The sequence below is a fragment of the Dipodomys ordii genome, unplaced genomic scaffold, assembly GCF_000151885.1.
Source record: "Dipodomys ordii isolate 6190 unplaced genomic scaffold, Dord_2.0 Scaffold55, whole genome shotgun sequence".
Taxonomy (NCBI): domain Eukaryota; kingdom Metazoa; phylum Chordata; class Mammalia; order Rodentia; family Heteromyidae; genus Dipodomys; species Dipodomys ordii.
Genome location: NW_012267271.1, coordinates 4,239,746 through 4,263,690, shown reverse-complemented (window position 1 = coordinate 4,263,690; position 23,945 = coordinate 4,239,746). Strand labels below are relative to the sequence as shown.

At 54.4% G+C, this 23,945-nt stretch overlaps 2 protein-coding genes across 5 annotated transcripts in view; both read left to right on the top strand.

Annotated features, from left to right (window-relative positions):
• The first annotated feature begins 2,503 nt into the window (after window positions 1-2,503).
• On the top strand, window positions 2,504-11,910 carry Ak1 (adenylate kinase 1). The gene is made up of 7 exons (XM_013021334.1): window positions 2,504-2,623; window positions 6,329-6,367; window positions 7,728-7,763; window positions 7,858-8,021; window positions 8,588-8,704; window positions 11,329-11,520; window positions 11,681-11,910. Exons 2-7 carry the CDS (start codon window positions 6,361-6,363, stop codon window positions 11,747-11,749), a joined length of 585 nt encoding a protein of 194 aa, XP_012876788.1. The 5' UTR covers window positions 2,504-2,623; window positions 6,329-6,360; the 3' UTR covers window positions 11,750-11,910.
• A 9,750-nt stretch (window positions 11,911-21,660) lies between these two features.
• The window catches only part of Eng (endoglin), a 30,925-nt gene continuing 28,640 nt past the window's right edge, over window positions 21,661-23,945 (top strand). For 3 of the 4 annotated variants that reach the window (XM_013021473.1, XM_013021474.1, XM_013021471.1), the window contains exon 1: window positions 22,513-22,883. In XM_013021473.1, the coding sequence (XP_012876927.1) occupies window positions 22,817-22,883 (67 nt within the window). In that variant the 5' untranslated portion in view covers window positions 22,513-22,816. Of the gene's footprint in view, window positions 21,686-22,512; window positions 22,884-23,945 lie in introns of those variants that run through there. The other variant, XM_013021472.1, reaches the window with a different exon arrangement.

Genomic DNA, 23,945 nt, shown 5'->3' with positions numbered 1-23,945 from the left:
GAGTGGGAGGGATGGAGGTGGAGGCCACCAGCCTGGACTCAACACACAGGCAGGCTATGAGGGTGGTGCCAGCCCTCGACTTGGTTTTGTAATGGTTTGTACAGGAATAAACACACCCAATGAAGCTCCAGCCTTGTGTTCTGTGTGTTGGATGAAGCTTAGCTCTCTCCATCTCAGATTGGGGAAGGTAGGGCTCCGAAGAACCAGGCATGCATCTCTGGGCTGGGAGCTCACAGAGTCGCAGCAATTAGCTTTTTTCAACTTGCTGGTGAGTCTTCAAGCTAAGCCTGACAACTCTGTGGCCTGGCTTTTCTGGCCTCACCTACCTCGCCCTGTCTGTATGACCTTGGGTAAGTCGTCAGTGTTTCTCAATTCTGTGGATAAAACAAGACCAGACACCACCCTCCTGGAGCTCAAGTTCTGGTGAGGGAAGAAGAGCCTGGCATCTGGGAAGGGGTTGGAGGAAGATGTTGGCCTTGGGGGACAGCCTGGGAGAGAGGGAGGGGGAGGCCTGGATCTTGGGAATGAACAAGGAATCGAGTGGCTTCAATTTAGACAGGGCCAGAAGTTCGGCTCTGAGCCTGGGAGCCAGAGGGCAGGGAAAATTTCTGCCAGGGCACACAAGAGGAGTCTGACAAGGGTGTGGTAAATGGTGGCAGCTCATATTGCTGCCAACCTCTACACACAAGGGCTGTGTACCCTGGGCTGGCAGGGGACAAGGGGTCCCTGACTCAGGAGATTACAACTTGTTTAGGCAGATAAGATGTCCTTGGGAAGGAAGCTGAACAAAGGGTAACTTTGTGAGGCAAGCACTGGCTGCCTGCTGGGATCTCTGAGGGGCTGCTGGAGACCAGAAAGAGTTATCCCTGGGCGTCGGGCCAGCCAGGATAATGGGCCACCAGGGCTGGGTCACAAGAATGGCATCTTGCATTTGTCTTCCATTCTGAATGTGCTCTTAGGTAGCTACATGCTACACACCTTGTTAAAAAGGGGATCTGGGCACAGGTAGCTCAGGCCTGTAATCTTAGCTACTCAGGAGGCTGAGAACTGAGGATCAAGGTTCTAAGCCAGCCTGGGCTGAAAAGTCCCTGTGAGACTCCTCTCCAACTAACCACCAAAAAAACAAGAAGTGGTGCTGTGGCTCAAAGTGGTAGAGCATTAGCCTTGAGCAAAAGAGCTCAGGGAGAGTGCCCAGGCTCTGAGGTCAAGCCCCACATCTGACCAAAAAAGGGTGGGGAGGGGCTGTCACCTGGGAGGAATTGTCGGGACAAAAGCTGGGAGGTCGTAGGGCCCAGGGTGTAACTGGCAGGTGGTGATGAGGATGTGGAAGGCGGCACTCTCCGTGCTGGGTCCTGACATGGGTGCCCTGTGAAGGCCTGGAGATAAGGGTATGCTTCCAATTCCATGCAAAGACTTCTGGGAATCTGGACCAGCTCAGATTTCTGGGTAGAATTTCTCCCAGATCACTTGCAGTTCTTCAGTTTGGCCACTGGAGGACACAAGGCCAACGTTTGTAGGGGTCTGGAGCAGTCAGTTTCTGGGTGAGGGCCCTGAAGAAGCTCATCCCGCGGAGTATTAGGGGATGCAGAAGGCAGGAGGCCCAGAGCCTGGTCCTCCACCCCCGTCACCGCTTTAGATGGGACCCTGTGGAGATTGGCTGTTGATCTCCAAAGTTAGTTTTCCTCTCCATAAAGGTAACCCACCTCTCCACAGCCCTCCTTAAGAACCTTCAATCACCTGCCAGGACCAAGCCTACTTCTCAATTGGCAGTTGAAGCCTCCAGCTCTTGAATCTGGGCCTGTACCCGTCACCTGGAGGCGGATCATGATGAGGCCATGCTAATAAGCCAGGCCCACTTAGGACCACCCCACCTTGCATTCTCCCCCCCCCCCACCTCTTATCCCTCCCACCTGTCATTACCCCTCCCCCTCCTGGGCCCAACTTTGAACTTCAGGGTGAAGCAGGCAAGGAACCTTTATCCAGCCTTGAATTCTTCCTTTCACCAAAATTAAGTATTTACTGTGCTGGTACTGGAGCTTGAACTCGGAGCCTCATGCTCCCCTTTAGCTTTTCCCGCTCAATAGTAGCACTCTACCACTTGAGCCCCAGCTCCGCTGCCAGCCTTATTGCTGGTTAATTGGAAATAAGAGGCTCATGGACTTTCCTGCCTGGGCTGGTTTTGAACTGTGCTCCTTAGATCTTAGCCTCTTGGATAGGTCGGATTACAGGTGTGAGCCGCTGACACCTGGATCACACTGTGGGATTTTATTCAAAGTATTTCATCTTGCTGGGCCTCAGTTTCCCCCACCGTCACAGAAGAAGCCCCCTTCAGTGAAGCAAGCACCGTGGAAGTGACAGGAATGGAAAACTAGGTGTGGGTGCACAGCCCCTGGGGACACAGCGAGGTGCCAGTCTTGCCCTGGCTTCCCTCAGGGCTCTGCTTAGTCCAGTCCCCCTTCCCTCCTCTCCCTCCCTCCCTCCCTCTCTCCCTCCCTGCCATCGTGGAGTGCTGGCTCCCAGCATGCCGTGCGCTGACAGCCTTATAAATAGTCGCCTTTGCAGGCGGCTGGTGAGGACGGGCAGGGCACGCACTGGCCCCGGCGCCCACCGCACCCTCCCCCAGGTCAGTGTCTGACTGCCCGACAGCCCATGTGGGTGCCTCGTGGGGGCCATCTGCAGGGAGTGGGGAAGTGCCACTGGGGGGAGGGGCGGGTGTTTGTGTCGGGCTCCCCTTGGGGTGTGTGTGTGTGTGTATCCATAGTTATGATCGATGTGTATTTGTATGTGCTCTCTTGCCTGTGGATTTCGGGTTTTGTGCCACACTGCTGTGCGTTTGTAAATCTCAGAAAGGGAGGGAGGAGAGATGGAGGGGGGGAGAGAGAGAATGATTCTTATAGCCCCTCCCAGCCTTCCAGACCCCTTTGTCCCAGCCTACATTCCTGGGACTCAGGGTCCCTGCTCTTGGCTTGTCCCAGCTAAGGCCCAGGGAAGGGAAGCTGTAGCCTGGCTCCCCACCCCCAGAAGTCCTGGGGTCGTGTGCTTAGAGAGCCTATCTGCCATTACCACTTCAAGTGCTGGAGGAACCAAGGGCCCCCCGCCACCTCCCCCACTTGACTCTTGTCTCAGCCTCCTGGTTGGAGAGGATCCCCTGGGGTCTGTGCTTGGGGCATGGCTGCTCAGCTGCCCACCCCAGACCTCAGCAGCAGCTGAGGCACACAGTTGAGTGGTAGAGGTAGGAGTTGAACCCTAGCTGCTTGCAAGCTCGGCTATTCTTAGGCACTGTGCCAGCCTTGTGTTGTGATTGGGGTCAAGTCACTGTCCTCTGGGCCTCAGTTCCTTAGGCTACCCTGGTGGCTGCCCGGTGAGCCAGGCTCGGCTGTTGGGGCCCTGTCCTGGGGGCCTCATGAGGCCTGGACCTTTGCTTGTAACTCAATTCCATGCTGGACCCCTGGCTCCTGGGAGGAATCCTCAGCACCCAAGTTATTTTGGACCAAGGAAGTGGCAGGTGTCCCCAGGACAGAGAAGGGCTTAGGTTACCAGCAGGGAGCAGCGCACGTCTCAGGGCTTTACTGACTGCCCCTGGCAGTCCCCTGTCTCTGGGTGGCTGAGGGGTTCTTGGCGGCTGGACACCTCCTTCTGCGCACTCAGCAGGACGAAGAGCAATAACTCACACCTTGAGTCAGTGCAGCATTAGCAAAGCTGCAGAAGGCCCTGCTCTGGGCCTGGGCACCAGACCTGAAGCAGCAGAAATGTAGACCTGAGCTTGACCCCTGCCAGGCCCTGGAGCTCCCTTACCCCATCCTCCAAGACTTAGCTCTCTCTCCCAGATTGTGATCAGGATGGAAGGAAGCTTCCAGCTTACACTCAGCCCCAGCCAGGCCCAATCAGGTGGAGGCCCGAGGTGCAGCAGAGTGTCCGAGTCCTTCCTGTCTTGTGCCCAGTGAAGCTTCCGAAGTTCAGAGAGGAGCTGAAGTGTGGCTCAAGGGGAGAGCACCAGCTGAGACAGAGAGAGAGGGAAAGAAAGAGAGGGAGAGACCCTGAGTTCAAATCCCAATCCTGGAACAATTTTTTTTTTCAGAGAAAGGATTAGGCACTCACACCTGCAACCCTCACTACTCAGGAGCTGAGATCTGAGGATCACAGTTCAAAGCCAACCTAGTCAGGAAAGTATTTAAGACACTTCAGTTAACCACCAAAAGTGGAAGTGGAGCTGTGGCTCAAGTAATAGAGTGCTAGCCTTAGATGAAAAGGTTGAAGGTCACTCACCAGGCACTAGCGGCTCATAGTTGTAATCCTTGCTACCCAAGAGGCTGAGATCTGAGGATTACAGTTTGAAGCCAACCTAGACAGGAAAGTCTGTGAGACTTTCTGTTGTTGTTGTTGTTAGTTATGGGGTTTGAACTTAAGACCTGGGCACTGTCCCTGAGATTTTCCCCTCAAGGCCAGTGCTCTACTACTTTGAGCCACAGCACCACTTCTGGCTTTCTGGTAGTTAATTGGAGATAAGAGTCTCCCAGACTTTCCTGCCAGGGCTGGCTTTGAACTGTGATCCTCAGATCTCAGCCTCCTGAGTAGCTAGGAATTATAAGCATGATCCATCAGCACCTGGCTATGAGACTTACGTCCAATTAACTACCAAAAAGTCAGAAGTGGTGCTGTGGTTCAAGTGATAGAGTGCTAGCTTTAAGCACAAAAGCTCAGGGACAGTGCCCAGGCTCTGAATCCAGCCTCCAAGACAAGTACACACACACACACAAAAAATGTTAAGGGGCAGTGCCCAAACCCTGAATTCAAGCCTTACTGCAGACACCAAGAAAAAGAAAAAGGAAGGAAAGAGAGGAAAAGGGAAGGAAGAAGGAAAGAAAAAAGAAAGAGAAGGAAAAAAAGAAAAGAAAGAAAGGAAGGAAGGAAGGAAGGAAGGAAGGACTCAGAGAAGGCGTGCCTATGTGGGAGTGAAGGGAGAAATCTAGGAAGGCTTTCTAGAAGAGGTGACTCAGAGCTGAGGCCTAACGCCATCACAATTGAGAAGAGACAACCAAACATTGAGTGCAAGATCACAAATGCCTAGAGAAAGACATCATCATGGTGGGCATTGTGACAGAATCATCGACAATTGATAGGGGTGAACCTGCTGAGGTGGCAGGGTCAGATCACCAGGGCTTCTATAAGGTAGGTTGAGTTTCAGGCTTTGTTTGGGAAGCTGAGGAGGCCATACTGGGAAGGTTGTAAGCCAGCCAGTGACTTGGTCTGTTGTTTCTCAAAGGAAACATCTGGAACAGTGGCCCCAGACCTTAGAATAAGGAAGTTGGGAGGGGGAGGGTACAGGTTGGAGAGAGGATCCAAGATGGGGAGGCCACGGTGTGGTATGTGCAGGATGGGGTCGGGGGGTGTGCAGGGCAGAGATGTGAGGATCCTTGTTCAAAGCCGGTTGGTGCAGAAATATCCTTGAGACTCAGCCACCAAAAAAGCTGGAAGTGGCTGGACATGGGTGGCTCACATCTATAATCCTAGCGACTCAGGAGGCTGAGATCTGAGGATCATGGTTCAGAGCTAGGGCTTTCAGGAAAGTCTGTGAGACTCTTACCTCCAATTATCTATTACAAGAAAAGAGCCAGAAAGGGAGCTCTGGTTCAAGTGGTAGAGCACTAGCCAAGAGCAGCACAAAAGCTCAAGGTCAGTGCCCAGGGTCTGAGTTAAACTCCCAGAATCAGCACAACATACAAAAAAAGCTGAAAGTGGGGTATGGCTCAAGTGGTAGTGCCAGCCTTTGGTGGACAAACCAAGCAAGAGTGTGAGGCTCTTGAGTTTAAGCCATAGAACCAGCACACAGACGGGGAAGACACACAGACAGGCAGGCAGGCAGGCAGACAGACAGACAGACAGACAGACACACACACACACACACACACACACACACACACACACACATGCACATGCTCCAACTGGGAAGAGCTATGTCCCCCAGACAGGCTTTGGGCCTCTGAGCCATCCTCCTCTCAGCTTTGCTGGCCCTGAGGAGCGTTGTCAGGGAGTCTGGGCAGATGCTGGTCCCACACTGTCTCTAGGAGTTTCCAGGGTTGAGTCCTATTTCCTCCCCTCTGTGCAGCCTTCACCCTGGTCCTCATGGAGACCAAAGCTCTCCTGGGATAGGTGAGGTAATAGATGCCAACAGGAAAGGGACTTTGCCAAGGTCACCCCGCCTCCTGGACTTCCCTGTCTCCTCTGGCTTCTGAGTCCGGCTCACACCTGCTGGTGCTGTGGGTGAGGTTTGGTGGAGGCCCAGGCAGGGTGGGGAGCGGCTCTCACATCCCCATGCCTTGACTTGCAGAGTGCTGACCCGGCTCCCAGGACCTCAGCAAGATGGAAGGTATGAGTCTCGGCGTTGCCTGTGCCCGTCTGTGAAGGGCAGATATGGGAAGGGCTGGAAGTGGTCCTGGGTCCATCTGGAGCCTCCAGCCTCCTCCTTCAGCCTCTCACAGGATGCATCACTCCAAGATTAAATTTAGAAACAATGAGGACTCCCCAAGGTTTTGGGGGGAGGAGGGCAGAGCTCACCTCCCACGCTGGCATTTATGGAGCTGAGTCTCTTCTGAAGAGGGTGGGTTCTGGGCTGGGGAGGGGCTGGGGGTGGAGACGGCCCTGTGGACAGGCTCCAAGTGTGCCAAATGTACCCACTTTTCCTGCCACTCAGAGAGAGGTGCGGGCCTGAGGCTGTCTGGACTTTCTTAGCTTCTGTGCACTGGGACCTACAGGGAGCCATGGGGTGGGCAGAGAGTCAGGAATGGGTCAGCCTGATTTCTGGCAGTGCCACCTGTCTAATCCCTGGCCCTGGGCCTTGGGCCTGGGCTGCTCTTAAAGGTACACTGGAGGCCAGCAGTCATCCTTCTGCCCTTAGCTCCAAACTTGGGCTGCCACAGGGTCATAGCTTCTGCTTTTCCTAGCCTCCCCCTTCATTCTGCTTCCCTCCCTGTGGCTGCCACGCCCACCACCTCCAGGGTCAGGGTCAAGTGCTTCTTTTCTGCAATTACACAGCAAGGCAGGCTCATTTTACCCCAGGAGGGGGACGTGTCAGAAGTGGAGCACAGGTCCCCATTTGGGTTCTGACAAGTTGACTAGGCCACTTCCTTTCTGGGCTTCAGTGGTTTTTTTTGGCTCAGTGGTCTGTGGGTTCTTCTTTTTGGGGGTTGCTGAGGAAGAGAGTCCAGGGCCTTGTGGATGGCAGGCAAACGCTCTCCCGTGAGCTCTATCCCAGCCTGGGCTGTGAGTTCTAACAAGGCAAGAGTTTGAAACGGAATGTGTGTAAGCTCCCCTCCTTGTCTGGACAGGAATTTTACTTGCCCACCACAGCAAGCTCCTCCCTGGCAACCATCTCCATGGCAACATGCATTGTGGTTTCCAACTCCTCCACATTAATACCGTTGGGGCGGCCAGGCCTGGGAGGGACAAGGGACATAGCAAGATAGAAGGCTAGACTGTTGTTTATTTAGTAGGCAACTTGAAGAAGAGGGACATGGGAAGGTGACCGAGCTCCAGCCACCCACGGGGAGGCAGGGTGGAGGCTGGCACCCAGACTTCCAGCGGTGCTGTGTTCTTAGCCTCCAGGCCCTTTTGTTCTGGAACATTATCTTTTCTGTCACCTCTCCCTCCACACACCCCCAGTTCTGAGCAGTCTCTCTGGCTATTTTCTAACAAGTGACTGAATCTTTTTTCCCATGCTTTTTCCACAGAGAAGCTGAAGAAAAGCAAGATTATCTTTGTGGTGGGTGAGTCTCAAGTTGGGAGGGTCTTGGGGAGGGACCCCATCAGCCCCTAGAGGCCTGGCTCTCAGAGGAGTTCTGAGCTTGTGGGTCCTCGCAGGTGGGCCTGGCTCAGGGAAGGGCACCCAGTGTGAGAAAATTGTACAGAAGTATGGCTACACCCACCTCTCCACCGGAGACCTTCTGCGTGCCGAGGTCAGCTCTGGCTCAGACAGGGGCAAGAAGTTGGCAGAAATCATGGAGAAGGGCCAGCTGGTACCACTGGTGAGTGTGAGGGTGCTGTGTGCCCCAAAGGAGTGCCAGTCAGCAGAGCCATAAAGACCCAAGACCTGTGGGACCTGCCCCGCCTCTCACCTCGCCTGCCACCTAGGTCTTTCTGTCCACTCAAACCACATGTGTCCTTTCCCGCCTGCTGCGACCTTCCCTTCTCATCCAGCTTTCAGACCACCTCTTCCCTCCGATTCCTCTGCTTTGGGCTAAAACCCCCTAATTTTATAATGCAGTAGTCCTCTTCTTTGCCCATGTGAACCATACCACCCTTGGAAATACAAGGCAGCTGTCACTGTCAGTTCCCTGCCCGGACCAAGGTGGGGAAGGCCTGCTCTGCTCAGGGCGCAGGACAGGGCAAGGCTGTCTAGGGGCTCCATGGAGAGTGAACCACGCTCCTGCCAAGCCCTCCGTCAGAGGAGGCCACAGGAGAAGGAGGCTCACTAGAGCAATGAGCACTCAAGGCAGGAGGGCAGCTCAGAGGCAGGACCGGCACAAGCAAAGCCCTAGAAAAGGGGTTGGAGAAGGGAGGTTGAGGCTTTTCCTTTGATGCCTGTCTGCAGGAGACTGTGCTGGAGATGCTCCGAGATGCCATGATAGCCAAACTTGAAACATCCAATGGCTTCCTGATCGATGGCTACCCTCGAGAGGTGCAGCAAGGAGAAGAGTTTGAGCGTCGGGTAAGTCATGGGCTTGGGGTCAGGCTGAGGAGAGAGAGAAGAGGGTGACCGGAGAGGCCTGTGAAGGTGAAGGTCATTTTTAGAAGTCTACAAGGTATAGATGGAGGGGAAGGGCCATAGTAGGCTTAGGGTCCAAGTCAATCCCTTGAGACATTGGATCAGTCATCTTCCCTATCTGAACAATGTGGGGAGATAGGTCTGTCAGCTGCCTTGAAGGGAAAGCTCCTCATGAACACATAGTGAGAGGGGTAAGGAAAAGCACTGGCAGGGCTGGAACTGTGGGTACAACTGACAGGAGGAAAACAGGATATGTGGGGAGAGGTGAGCAGGTTTGGGGCTGGTTGGAGCCTGGAGTGCCAAGAAGGGGCATCAGTCTCTTTCAGGGGACAAGGGGAGTCTGGCTGGAAAGAGTAGGCATTGGGACAATGGCTTTCAGCTTCTTCGAATGGAAGAACACTGTCCACAGGGTGGGGGTACCCACACAAGCACATTTTTGCCCATAGGCAACATGGATAACCACAGGACACTTACACAAGGCCACAGGCACTGCGTAATGCACGCTCAGAGAAAGCCAAGAGTGTGGCACACACATGTGCACATGTGGGCTGGGACACTCATGCTGTCTGTACAAGGCCATGGGAGGGGGCATGGAGGGAGAGGCCGCACCTCAGTCCTACCCAGACCTCTGTGGGCTGTAGCCAGAGACTGTATTTCCTGACCTCTGACTGTCTGCAAGAACTCAAGGAAGTTCTGCCTGGCTCAGCCTTGTTGCCTTGGTTGGGCATCCTGTGATGGCTCATGTGTACAAACCGTGTGAGGTCACCTGAAGGCTAAAAAATGGGGGTGCTGTGGGGGACTATCTCCGCACAGGACTCTTGTGGTGGCCTCTGGGGGCCCCAGCCACTGATCTCAGCTCTGGACACCAGGGGGCGCCAAGGCTTCTCTGAAGTAGAAGAATGGGATTAGAGATTTGGCCACTCACCCTGGTTTAAGGTCCCAGAGCTCTCCAGGGAGTCAACAATGCTCATGTCCTGGCTGGGAAACTGAGGCACCACCCTCTCCAGGAGCTGTCTCTGTGCGGTCATAACCTCCACTAAGGGTGGATAAAGATTGTCCTATACAGGCTGGGAATGTAGCTTAGTGGTAAAGTGCTTACCTAGCATGCATGAAGCCCTGGGTTCTATTCCTCAGTATCATGGAAGCAGAAAAGGCCAGAAGTGGTGCTGTGGTTCAAGTGTGGTAGAGTGCTAGCCTTTTGTTGTTGTTGTTGTTGGTCATGGGGCCTGAACTCTGGGCCTGGGCGCTGTCCCTCAGCTCTTCAGCTCAAGGAGAACACTCTACCACTTGAGCCACAGCGCCCCCTTCTGGCTTTTTCTGCTTATATGGTGCTGAGGACTTGAACCCAGGTCCGCCTGCATGCAAGGCAAGCATAGAGTACTAACCTTGAGCAAAAGAAGCTTGGGAAGCCAGGCGCTGGTGGCTCATGCCTGTAATCCTAGATCTCAGCCTCCCGAGTAGCTTGGAACACAGGCATAAGCCACGGGTGCCCAGCCTCTACAGTCTTTAACCACCCAGGGGGGAGGAACGTGTAAGTGCGTTATAACCAAGGGAACCAAAGCCGGTGAGGGCCTGGGGCCTGCCCACAGTCACAGGGAAGGTAGAGTCAGGAGAGCCTGGGTGCGGACCCTGCGGAAGGGCAGTGCCCATGCAACCCTGATGTGGAGAGTGCGTGACAGCTGTGCACAAACCCTTAGCGGGGCCAGCCAGATGGACAGTCCAGCCCAGGGGAGGGGTGGGCCTTCATGTTTGTGTTAAAGTCCTGGCCCAGGGGGGGTCACGATGGCTCTGTCTCTCTGCCAGCTCTGGCGGGGACAGGGTCCTTTCTTCCTCAGTGTGCCCAGGTTGGGCTGTGTGTGCCCAGTGTGCCCAGGCTGACAGAGGCAGAGTCGCTGACCTCAAGGACCCATGATCAGGAGAGGGGAGGGCCGGCTGCAGGCTCTGACTTCAGTGTGGAAGTCAGTCAGTACGGGAGACTGTGGAGGGACTCTAGTGGCAGAATAGAGGGAGAGGACATGGGGCCCCCTCTTCCCCACCCTTCCACATCATCCCTGACATGACCCTCTCATTCCAATGACAGTGATGCTGCTTAGATGCCCTCAGCAGCCCTCCCTCCATGGGTGGTCCCTTGGTTTTTTGTTACATCCTATCAGGAGGGACATCTTGGGGGCCAGGGTTGGGTCCAGGAAAACCCTTTGGGAAGACCAAAATTTTAGCTAAAGCTAGGTAGAGAGGTAAGCACTGGGTCAAGCTCGGGTGTGTGGGGAAAGATTCACAGTAGAAGGGAGAGGACAGGTCTCCGGCATGGGAAGGAGTTGGCTGAGGGCCCAGGCATGGCCACCCAGGCAGAGAGGGCAAAGCATGAACCACACAGGGCCTCTGGCGCTGGCAGGGACTTGAGCTTCCTCTAGAGGGCGCTGGGAGCCGTGGAGGAAGTTTGAACAGGGAAGTGTCAGGGAAGGTCCCTCAAGCTGCCTTGGAGAAGGGATGGAGACCTGGATGGGAAGATGGGACAGGAATGGGTCCTTGTGACATGGCGCCTGCCCCTCCCGGACTGCCTCTCACAGATCGGAAAGCCCACACTGCTGCTGTATGTGGACGCGGGCCCCGAAACCATGACCAAGCGGCTCCTGAAGCGCGGGGAGACCAGCGGCCGCTTAGATGACAACGAAGAAACCATCAAGAAGCGCCTGGACACCTATTACAAGGCCACCGAGCCGGTCATTGCCTTCTATGAGAAACGGGGCATCGTGTGTAAGGTGGGCCTCCCGACTGGCCCTGCCTTTCATCACAGTGTCCTGGGCCTCAGTTTCCCTACTAGTCCAGTGGGAGGTTGATGTCATAGTGGCTGGCTTGGGGAGCCTGGCCTGACCCGTGGGGGAGGTCAGGCTCCTGCCTCACGGCCGGTCTCCCTTACAGGTCAACGCTGAAGGCACGGTGGACAGTGTCTTCTCGCAGGTCTGCACCCACCTGGATGCTCTGAAGTAGCCATGTAGAGCCCTTCTCCAGCTCGGAGCCACCCTACCCCTGCCCTGCCTGAGGCGGTCCTGGCCAGAGCCCAGGGCCTCCGCCCTGCCTCACTGCTAGCGGGGAGGAAGCCACCTTATCCTGTTTTGTGGGCGGCGAAGCACTAAAGGAATTTCAAAGGACATTGCTTTTACTCCTTTTTCTTTGTTTCCAAACCCAGTTGAGGCTCCATCTCCTCACGCTTCTCCTCCTGCTCTGGTGCCAGGCTGTGCTGGTGCAGGCCATACCACGCCGCCCCAGGCCTGGGATCCCCCTGGTGGCAGAGAGGCTGGGGTCTTTGCTCGTGGAGCCTCGTGTTCAGGCTCCTCTGCATCCCTGCTATTGACCCCTTGTGTCTCTGAGCACCGTTTCTATGCGTGACCCTGGGCGATCTGGGCACAGGACAACAAAACCATGAGCTTTGGGGCTCCTGGGCAGTGAACATGGCACATGCTAGCCAGTGACATGGGCAGTGAATCTGTCTTCTTGGTGGCAGAAGCTCTGAGGGTTTGCAAAGGGCATGGGACTAAGTGGGGGAGGAGAGGACAGGGTGCCTTCTTGAGGAGAGAGGAGGGCTGAAGGGAGCCATTCATATGCTTGCATCCGGGTCCCAGCCTACGCTTCAAGCTGTTTCTACATCTAAAGTAGATCTGGGCACTGGTGGCTTATGTCTGTAATCCTAGCTGCTGAGGAGGCTGAGATCTGAGGATCAGGGTTTGAAGCCAGCTGAGGCAGGAAAGTCTATGAGACTTTTTTTTGGGGGGGGGGTCCGGTCCTGGGGCCTGAACTCTGGGCCTGGGCGCTGTCCTTCAGCTCTTCAGCTCAAGGCTAATGCTCTACCACTTGAGCCACAGCGCCACTTCCGGCTTTTTTCTTTTTGCTTATGTGGTGCTGAGGAATCAAACCCAGGGTCTCAGGCATGCAAGGCAAGCGCTCTACCACTGAGCCACCTTCCCAGCCCCGAGACTTTTTTTGTCAGTCATGAGGCTTGAACTCTGGGCCTGGGTGCTGTCCCTGAGCTCTTCAGCTCAAGGCTAGTGTTCTACCACCTGAGACACAGTGCCACTTCCAGTTTTCTGGTGGTTAATTGGAGATAAGAGTCTCAGGGACTTTCCTGCCCAGGTTGGCTTTGAACTGTGATTCTCAGATCTCAGCCTCCTGAGTAGCTAGGATTATAGGGGTGAGCCACTAGCGCCCAGTTTATGAGACTCTTATGTCCAATGCAATACTAAAAAACTGGAAGTGGAGCCATGGCTCAAATAGTAGAGCACTGGCCTTGAGTGAAAAATCTGAGGGTCAGTGCCCAGGACATGAGTTCAAGCCCCAATATCAAGAGCACCCTGAGCAAGGGGTGTGGGTTGTCAGTGACCGTGGCTCCAGGAGTTGGGGATGAGGGCAGCTTGGCTTGGGGGTGCATGTTGGATATGTTGGGGACACTCAAGCCCCCCATGCAGGACCACCTCTCCTCACCTCATCATGGAGGTGATCACGGCTCAATTTGGTGCTCACTTGTTCTCAACACCTGTTCTGGTGCTGGCCAGGCTCCCTTTGAGGCCAAGGCAGCCTTCAGGGGCCCTACCCGAAGGTCACTGTCCTTGGGTTGTCTCTGCTCATCAGGGGTCCTTTTGAGCTTTCCTTTGAAATAAAGGTATTTAAGATATAAAAGGTGAGTCTATTGAAAGAAGAATGAATGGTAGAAGCAGGTATTGTCAAAGATGAGCCTTCTGTGGGGCCAGGGCTTGGGAGTGAAGATCTCTGCAACTTATCCTCTGTGTACCCCCACATTGGCCTCAGGAAAGGCCTCAGAAAACATGCATGCACCGATATTGGGGCTTAATGTCAGGGCCTAAGAATACTCAGTTGTTTTTGTTGGTTTGTTTGTTTGCTCATGGCTGGTTCTCTACCACTTGGGTCATGCCTCCACTTCCAGGATTTTTGCTGGTCAGTTGGAGATGAGCTTCACAAATTTGTCTGTCCAGGCTGGTTTCAAACTATAATCTTCAAAGTTCAGTTCCTGAGTGCTCAGTTCCTGGGCCACTACCACCAGCTGCCGTGTGTACTGTATTAGGCACATACATACTTGTGCACCTTGTCTGAATCAGGGCTGTCTTAAGGGTCTGCATGGGTGCAGAGCCCCCACCGGTAATCCTTGTGTAAGATGGTATAGTGTGTGCGTGGAACTTCTGTACAACCTTTAAGACATACTAAAGTCATGACTTTAAGCCATAATATTTAAAATGTAAATAGATGCTGTACTGTATTGCTTAGGGAACAATAAGGAAGATACAAGTTCAATATAGATGCAGTTCTTTTTTTTTTTTTTGGTCATAGGGCTTGAACTCTGGGCCTGGATGCTGTCCCTCAGCTCTTCAGCTAAAGGCTAGTGCCCTACCACTTGAGCCACAGCACCACTTCTAGTTTTCTGGTGATTTATTGGAGATAAGAGTTTCACAGACTTTCCTGCCCAGGCTGGCTTTGAACCACGATCCTCAGATCTCAGCTCCTGAGTAGCTAGGATTACAGGCATGAGCCACTGGTACCTGGCTGCAGTTCTTTTCTAGAGATGGAATCTTGCTATATTTGCTTAGACTGACCTCAAAATTCCTGAGTTTAGGGCTGTGAAGGTGGCTCAGTGGTAGAGGCTTGCTTAGCATTCATGAAGGCCTGGGTTTGATTCCTCAGTACCACACAAACAGAAAAAGCCAGTAGTAGCACCAAACAGAAAAAGCCAGTAGTAGCACCGCGGCTCAAGTGGTAGAGTGCTAGCTTTGAGCTGAGGAGCTCAAGGACAGCACCCAGGCCCAGAGTTCAAGCCCCAAGACTGGACAAAAAAAAAAAAATCCTGAGTTCAAGCACTTCTCCTTCTTTAGCCTCAAAAGTATCTAGATAGTATCTATCCATTTATCATCTATCTAATATATCAATATAATACAGATACCCTACATATTGAAAGCTTCAAGGTGTAAAAAGATGAAAAGTACAGTAATTGCCACGCTGCCCTCACCATCACAAACCTTTCTTGGGGTAGCTCATGATAATGCATGCCTGTAATCCCAGCTATACAAGAGACGAAAGGGGAAGGATCAAGGTTTGAGGCTACCCTGTGTAATTAGTATGAGACCCTATCTATCAAACAATCTAAAAGCAAAAAGATCTGGAGATGTGGCTCAAGCGATACAGTGCTTGCCTAGCAAATACAAGGCCCTGAGTGAAATCCTCAGTACTGCCCCCAAATTTTAATAATATTACCTTTGAGTTTCACGACACATTCATTTAGCAAACACTTCTGGACTAGCTAAAATATTAGACAGATGCTCAGAAGCCCACCCCCCACCCCCATGATGTGGCTCCCAGCATGGAGAAACTCTCATTCATAAAATCCCATCCCAGCCAATCAAGACCAGCCCAGACCTCCGAGCGGAGAAGCAGAGAGGTTCCTTGAGCTCTGGCGTGGGCTGTGATGATGCCTAGGAGTTCCACACAGGACAGAGAGCATGGGGAGGCAGAGGAGCAGCTCTGCAGAGCTACCCCCAGAGGAGAAGACCCATTGAGAGAGGAAGGGCTGAGTCCTGGGGCTGGCCTGGAATGGAATAAAGGAGGTGCAGCAGCAGGAGACCCACCTGACCGAGGGTGGGGGCCAGACTTGAAGGACCTTATTTATTTTCTGCCACCCTGGAGCTTGAACTCAGAGCCTGGGTCCTATCTCAAGGCTAGTGCTCTACCACTTGAGTTACAACTCCACTTCGGGCTTTTTGATGGTTCTTTGGAAACTTTCCTGTGTGAGCTCACTCTGAATCGTAATCCACAGATCTCAACCTCCTCCTGAGTAGCTAAGATGAAAGGTATGAGTTACTGGCACCTGGCTTCATTTCTTTTGATCAAGACCAGCTCTCACTCCTCATTTTGTGGCATTGGCCTGTGAGGAGACAGCTTTCCCACATTCAGCCCTGACTTCCTCAAGTTTCCATAAACCGACAGCTCGTTCCGAAGGCTTCGGAGCCTCAGGCTAAGCCTGTGGATGAGAGGGCGTCCGAGGCCAGCTGCTGGAGGGGCTGGAGCCGGACAGGACCCTGTGACCTGCAGAGCATGCGCACTACTGCGCAGGTGAACATTCCAGCCTTTGGTAAAACCTTCCTTCTGGTGAGCAGGTCCAGGCTGGCTGGTGACACCCAGGCCCCTGGGCCTAGGGTCATGCTGTGGTGGCTCTGGGAAGCTCTGCTCTGCTCTGTCAGAGGGAAGCTGGGGGGGGGTGCAGAGGGAGGCCGGAGCCCCTGGCTGGGTCAGCGTGTCCTCCTGCCCGCCTGCTGGACTCCAGGAAGGCTGTCAACACGAGAGACGCTCCAGGCAGCAGCTGATTCCAAAGTGCTAGAATATTCAAAGCAGCCAGGGGCTCTGTAACTTTAGGGTCTCCCAGAGAGAGTGTTCCTGGGGTGCTGGCCTCAGATGCTCCCTCTACCCACGGACTGCATCCCTGGGTCTTGGCCTCAGGGTCTCCTGAGGGCCTGGGCCGGAGCCGCTGAAGTGGGAGAGGAAGGAAGCCGGGAGCAGAGGAGGCCAAGGCTGTCGCCTCCCAGCCGCGAGAGGGGCCTCGAGTAAACAGGAAGGCCTGGCTGCTCCGCCGTGGGGGCGCTTTGGAGGGTGGGGGCCAGGTCCTACTGGGCATGCGCAGTCTGTGTGAGCTCAGGCCTCTCCTGCTAGGGTCGTGTGTCCAGAGAGGTTAAACTATCTGGTCCAGGTCACACAGTAGCTACATGCTTGCCTGTCCCCTTCCTGGGGTTGTAGCGCCAGGTTTCCTGCCCTCCGCCCATCGTGGAGTCCTAGCCCCTTGTGGGCTTCAGTTCTCCTTTCCTCTCCCTTCTTATCGCTTCATTTTTTTTCTCTTTTTCCTCCTATCCTGCCTCCCCTCTCCTTCCTTGTCTACTGAGGCTTGAACCCAGGGCTATATAGATGCTAGGCCAGCTTTTCTACCACTTGATGTCCCAGTCCCCTTCCGTGTGTGTGTGTGTGTGTGTGTGTGTGTGTGTGTGTGTGTGTGTGTGTGTGTGTTTGAGCTAGGGTCTTGACACTCAGGCTGGCCTGGGGGATGTGCCTGTCTCTGCCTTCTAAGTAGCTGGGATTATAAGCCTGCTCTACTATCGGGCTCTCCTTTCCCTGTCTATGAACTCAGAGCCCTTACAACCCAGCCCAGGAAAAGCCCCTGCTTCCTAAGTGGCCCTGGAAGATTCTTCAGACTTTGGATTTTGGTGGGAAGGCCAATACCACTCAGGACTGGGAGGTAGGAGGACCCTTGGGTAGGGAAAGAGAAGGCAGCAGTTGTTTTTCTGTTTGTTTTTGTTTGGGGATGCTGGTACTGGGGCTTGAACTCAGGGCCTGAGCACTGTCCCTGAGCTTTTTCCACTCAATGTTGGTGCTTCACCCCTTGAGCCACACCTACACTTTTGGTGACTAATTGGAAATACAATTCTCATAGACTTTCCTGCTTCAGCTGGCTTTGAACTGTGATCCTGGGATCTCAGCTTCCTGAGTGGTTAGGATTACAGGTATGAGCCCCTGGCTTCTGGTAGAGGTTTTGTTCCTTCTTTTTTTTTTTGGTAGGTCTTGGGGGCTGAACTCAGCCTGGGCGCTGTCCCTCAGCTCTTCAGCTCAAGGCTAGCACTCTACCACTTGAGCTACAGCGCCACTTCTGGCTTTTCTGCTTATGTGGTGCTGAGGAATCGAACTCAGGGCCTCATGCATGCAAGGTAAGCACTCTACCACTGAGCCACCTTCCCAGCCGCAGGTTTTGTTCTTTTAGTGCAGAGCAGGATTGAGTAACAGCCTCATCCCTGGGACCACAGCGTTCCTGAGTCATTCTCCCTCTTCAGAACTGACGCTTGACCTCTGACTTCTGTATCTCAGATGAACCCAAGCCCCATACCCTGGGAGACTGGGTGATGAAGCCCACAGGCCTGTCGAGAAGGCCTTGGGCCAGGTCCCACTCCAGGTGATGGGGATTTAGCTGTTCTAGAAGGTGAGACATACTAAATGTCTGTCAACTGGTGGTATGTATCTCAAGGGCCAGTTTTGGAGGGGGAGGTGATTTTTAGTCAGATTTTACTAAGCATGTGACGTTTGAGCAGAGGCTTAAAGGAGGAGGAGGCAAGCCATGTGGCATCGACAGAGCATTTGAAGAGAACAGCATGTCCAAAGGCCCTGAGGTGAGCATTTGCTTAGCTAGTTCAAGTAACAGCAAGGAGCTAACATGGGCTAGAGTGGAGGCCTTTACTCTGAGTGGTTGTCAGTGGAGTGAGGGGCATTGGGCAGAGCAGAGATGGAATCTAACTTTTTTGTGTGTGCCAATACTGGGCTTAACCTCAGGCCTTCATGCTCTAGCTCAGCCTTTTCTGCTTATGGTTGGTACTTGACCACTTGAGCCAGGCCTCCAGTTCCAGCTTTTTGCTGGTTAATTGGAGATAAGTCTCAAGGGTTTGTCTACTGGGCCATCGCTGAACCTTCGTCTTCAGATCTCAGCTTCCTGAGTAGCTAGGATCACAGGCGTAAGCACCAGCACAATTCAGCCAGGTGGCTGAATTGTACTATTTTAAACAAATATTCAAAGGGCCTGACTCAAGTTAAAACCTGACTTGTCTTTAACAGGCTCCCTTAACAGTGTGGAGAAAGGGTTGGGACAAGGGACAAAGCCAGCAGAGCTCAATGAGGAGGTGACCAGGCCGTTCCCAGAGAATGGTACTGTGGGTGAGGAAGCAGCCTCGCTCTGCCAACAGGGAGTGTGAAGGAGGACCCATCGCCATCTTGTGTGGCTTCAATCAGGCTTGTGAAAGTCAAGATCAACTCCAAGAATGGGACAGTGAAAAGAGGTTGTGGCCTGGGGTGGAGAAACCAAGGCACCAGAAAGCGATGTGCAGAGACTAGAACCCGGTGAGGGTTGAGACATCCAGGGGCCCTGAGATGTGGAAGGTCCTGGCTGGAGAGACAGAGGTCAGGATGGTCACTGCAGCTGGTATTTAGCACAATACTCTCCACCCCCACATTCAGGTGTGCACAAATCCCCCAGGATCAGTGTTCGTACACGCACGTGTACACATGCATGAAAACAAGTGTGTATGTGCACACAACTCCAGTACTGAGACTTGAACTCAGGGTTTCACACTAGCACGTTATCACCTAAACCATAACTCCCAGCTTTTTGCTGTTTAATTGGGGGAAATAGTCTCAAAGACTTTTCTGTCCAGGTAGGCGTTTGAGTATCTAGCACCTAGCAAATCTCCCTGGATCCTGAGGGAAAAAAAATCAAAATGCAGGCTCTATTTAGCAGACTGGGGTAGGGCTGAGGCCCTGCACTACTAATAAATTTCCAGAAGATACACAGACTGCACTCTGGGTAGCAAAGTTCAAGCACATTGTATTGACGGCTGAGACCCACTGGTGGGTACCAAAATTTAGAGAGGCCTGAGGTCCTTAGCAAATAGAAATGGCAGGGATAGACAGATTGCCCCATGAGGTCATTGCAACCAGATAAGTTCATAGACAGTTCTTCCGTTATCAGACTCTGAGTGCCGGAGATTATTTGTCCCAGTGCTGGGATATGATGTCATCAGGGTCACAAAGCTCTGAGAAAACCTGATTTGGGAGTGAGAAGGAAAGGGGCCTGGGGACCAATGCAGAGGAATAGATAAGGTGACCGGAGACATGGGATGGAAACCAGGATGGAATGTTCTGGAAGCCAAGGGAATACTTCTAGGTCCAGATTTGGCATTATTCTCTGCCTCTCTCCTGCATGTGTCCTGGCATACCTGAGCCTTATTTTCTTCCACGTGACTGTCGTGGCCCTTTAGGTGGGTGTGAAGGGGATCTTGGCATGAGATCGGGCGAGCCCATGAGTGGTAGAGCACTTGAATTCTTGTTTGAATTTCTCCAGGCCAGCAAGCTGCCCTTCCATTGTACAAATGAAGAACCTGAGGTCCCGGAAGTTGAAAGGGCTTACTAGAGGACCCCTAGCCAGTTCAGGGCAGAGTTGAATACCCAGACTCCTGGCTGATGAGGGTCTTACTCATCTGTTATCAACAGTTCCTGGCTCTGGACCAGAGCTGGAGCCAGACAGCCGCCTAGGGGTTCCCTGGGGACCTCCTGAAATTCCTTCAGTGGCCAGGAGCCAGGGTGAACGTGCTCCATCCCTTCCTGCAGTCCAGACCTTCCCGACCCTCCAGGAGGAGGAAGACGCAGAACGCCCCCTGTGGGGTACAGGCACAGCAGGGCCTGGCAGGCGGCCACCACAGGTCTCCTGATGTGTGGCCAGGCCACACCTGAAAATATCTGTATTCGGGCCCTGGCAGGAAACAGATGGCACGTTCCCAGGGGGATGGCGTGGGGAGAATGTGACCAGGTCTGTTTACACAGGTGTGGGCAGGTAGGGGTAGCCACAGGGGCTAGGCAGACCCCCAGGGCTGGCAGAGACAGCCTATAACCACTCAGCCTGAAGGGAGAGGCCAGGAGCGGATTTCTCAGCTGGATAGGGTCATGCAGAGCCACGTGGGGATGGAACCAGGGGCTGCGTCTCCCCTCTCCTCGTCTTGTCTCTGATTTCCAGGGGGTGGGCTGGGTGGAAATGTGGACTTGGCTTGGGGGCATGGGTAGAACATGTGGGTGGGTGGCAATGGGTGGACAACTAACCCCCGTCTGTCTCTGGCCACGCGACCACTGAACTTCCAGGGGACAGGAGAACCAGGCAGGACGGGCCTTTTCTACTAAAGACCAGGAGCAAGGCCCACTGCTCTGTGCCTCAGTTTCCCCAGGCATCCATGACCTTCATCCCTGCCTTCCCTTTGAGAACATCTCTTTTTCACTGTACTCAGGGGCTCAAAGGCCCCAGCTCCTACGCAGGAACACAGCAGTGTAAATATATATGATGTCAAGCCAGGTGCTGGTGGCTTGCGCCTGTAATCCTAGCTACTCAGAAGACTGAGATCTGGGGATCTGTGGTTCAAAGCCTTGGCAGGAAAGTCTATGAGACTTTTATCTCCAATTAACCAGCAAAAAGCCAGCAAGAAGCCAGAAGTGGAGCTGTGACTCAAAGGTAGAGTATCAACCTTGAGTCCTCGAGTGAAAAAGCTCAGGACAGCACCCAACCTTAGAGTCTCCACCTGACAGCCAGGCTGGGCCTGGTAAACCTCAGGGAGCCTCGGCTTCCTCCTCTTAGCCTTGCCTAACGGAACCTAGGAACCGACCGGGGTGTCTGTGGGGATGAAGGGCTGATAAGGTGAACGCCTAGGGTGGGCCCTAGGGCACAGTTCACCCCAAGGCTGGAGTAACTGTCCTCTGGCACAGACTCTGCTCAGGACCTGGAGATACCTCCTGGCCACCCTCATCTCCCGTTCAGCCTCCATGACTGCAAGGGGCTTCCTGATGGCAGGCATGGCACACCTGTGACGGTGTGCCCAGGCTTGGCTGGGTGATCTACCCTCTGCCACGACCCTCACCCAAGGAGCGCCACCCTTGCAACCCACCCCTGCCAACTCTGGCAAAGACAAACGGCTGCTCCGGTTACGGGGGCAGCCAGGACTCCAGCCTCCTCCCACCCGGGCCTCCATTTTTTTTTGTGATGCAGGCCTGCTTCATCTCATATGTGACAATGTGGCCTCTCAGAGCCCAGAGTCCATGGCTCCTGGTGGCCCTCGGGAGAAAGTCCTGACATTTCAAACCTTCCCAGAGCAGGACTACAGGCTCTCCAGGCTTCCTGTCCCTACCACACCCTTGCTTGTCCTGCAGTGGTCTGCCCACTTCCTGCCTCTGCGCCTTTGCCCAGGCTCGTCCCTCTGCCCGTCATGCCCACAAACCCCTTTCTTTCAATTCAGGTGGTTCAGGTAACTGCTCCGAGCTCCCCTGGGTCTGACTCCACGTCCTGCCTGTGACAAGCGCCAGGTAGGCACACAGTGGGTGCTTTGTGTGTGTAGGGTGAACACCGCAAAGGGGTTTGATGGACAGGGATTTGCCATCCTAGCTTGGGGGACACTGACGGGCAGCGCCTCCTGTAGGCCAGGCCCAGGGCTCAGCTCTGTGGTGCTGGGGCCCTTGGAAATTCCATTCCCAACAGCATGGTGGTGCCCCCACTTTGTAGGCAGGTGGCTGAGAAACACCGTGAAAATTCTTTCTTAAAATGAACTTTCATCTTGCTTGCTTGCTACAAGTAGGAGAAGATACAAACATGTGGGCTTGGGGCTTGGACCCTGTCTAGGCCCAGAGACTCCAGCCCCAGCTTCCATGCTGGGCTAATTTGAGAATGTTTCTTTGCCCTCTGGGCAGGTTTCCCTGTTCACAAGAGAAGGGGGACCATAGTCTCATGTCCCCACACAGAAGCAGACCTGCTCAAATCCAACTCCACCATCTTTTAGGACCTCATCAGGTCTCAGTTTCCTCATCTGTAAAAGAGGAGGCCTGCGTTCTTGGAGCTCTGAGGTCCCAGAAATGGATTCAGCCGGGGCCTCTCAGATCTCCTGGGTGGGCTATCAGGGTAGTGATGGTTTTCATCTGTGGGTGCCAGGTGGGCCCCCACCAGCCAGTCTCGGGAGGGTGGGTGTGTAGGGAGACAAGGCCAGAGCCTGGGCCCTCCCACAGCCTCCCCCGTCCCAGGGCCCCCCACCCAGCCACAAAGCCTGTGGTACTTCCTCTAGCCCGCCTGGCAGACGGCCTGGCCCAGCCCCTCGGGCTAAGGAAGCGCATTTCCTGCCTCCCTGGGCCGGGCTGGATGAGCCGAGCTCCCCGCCGCTGGGAGCTCATTGCTCAGCCTCCCTCCGAACCCCATCCCAGGCCAGCACTGCCGTCTGATAGCTGTCCCCAGGAGTGCAGCGCACCCTCCCTGCCACCCTCCAGCCTGTGCCCACTTCTCCTGACCCCTCGGCCACCACCCCAGAAGGCTGGAGCAGGGACGCCGTCACTCCGGCCGCCTGCTCCCCTTGGGTCCCCGTGCGAGCCCACGCCGGCCCCGGCGCCCACCCGCGGCCCTGCCTCTGGACACTGGATAAGGCCCAGCGCACAGTCTCCGGGGTGGACAGCATGCACCGCAGCGCGCTCTCGCTGGCTGTTGTCCTGCTACTGGCCATCTGCGACCTCGGCCGGACAAGTAAGTGTCCAGGGGCCCAACTTAGGCCCTCACCCCCATCCCTGCACCTCCTTCCTGAACTTGTGGCACATGGAGCCACCTCAGGGGCTTTGGGGGACATGTGGGGTCCCCAACCATCCCAATTTGCCTGGAGACTAAGTGATTTCACAGGCCATAGGACTTGGCGTGTTCAAAGTCACAGGCCAAGTGGGACAAGTTATTTAGCCCTGGCCCCAGGGCTCTGTGCTCCCAACTGTGCCCATGTACCAAGAATGCTCTGCAGCCCTGGATGAGTACCCTACACCCTCTGGGCCTTGGGTGTCCTATGAAGAAGGTAGGAGAAGAAGGATGCAGCTGGAGACCAGCTTCTGGACACATGGAGGGGCTGAGAGCAGTTTCCCCTCGGCACTGGAAGGAAGGCGGGTAGTGAGGTCATGCTTGCTCTGTGTCTGTTATTGTTGTCTTGTGGCTAGCTTGAAATCCTCCCACCTTTCCCGGGCCTTTGAACTTCCCCAGAGCCCTACTGAACAGGTCGAGGTCGGGGTGCCCTGCCCCTGCCTTTCCCCTCCTCTTTTCTGTTCCCCAAGAAGGGTGTGGGCTGAGGCTAGGGGCTCTACAGGGGGCTCCTCAGCCTGGCCCTTTTCCAGAGTCCTGATCTATGCTGCTTCACTGAAACTAAGCAGGGGAGGGGTCCTGGGGAGCCCCCTAAGCCCAGGTGCTGCTCACTGCTGGGCCAGGCTCCTCAGCCAGCCCCGGGGCCTGCCCTCAACTCATTTTTGCCCACCTGCATATCCAGGGACTTCCTTGGGGATTTGTGGGGGCACAAAGCAGCATCAGTGGTCAGGGGCCATCTCCAGCATTTGAAAGTCTCCAATCTTTAGTCTATAAAGCACTTGCGGCCACCTCACTAGCAACCAGAAACGGAGTCTCAGAGGCCTTGAGGCACTGGGCGAGGCTTGGACTTCAGACTTGAGGCTCCCAGCACCGAGTTTTCTAACCATGAGCCATGTAATCCCCTTACCCATGACCCTGCAAGATGGCTGCCTTTATGGCCCCATTTCACAGAAGAGGAAATGGAAGTTC

Excerpts from the sequence above, each read along its gene's own strand:
- Ak1 (XM_013021334.1), top strand. Across the intron at positions 7,764-7,857 it reads CAAGATTATCTTTGTGGTGG|GTGGGCCTGGCTCAGGGAAG; the intron begins GTGAGTCTCAAG and ends GGGTCCTCGCAG. Across the intron at positions 11,521-11,680 it reads AACGGGGCATCGTGTGTAAG|GTCAACGCTGAAGGCACGGT; the intron begins GTGGGCCTCCCG and ends TCTCCCTTACAG.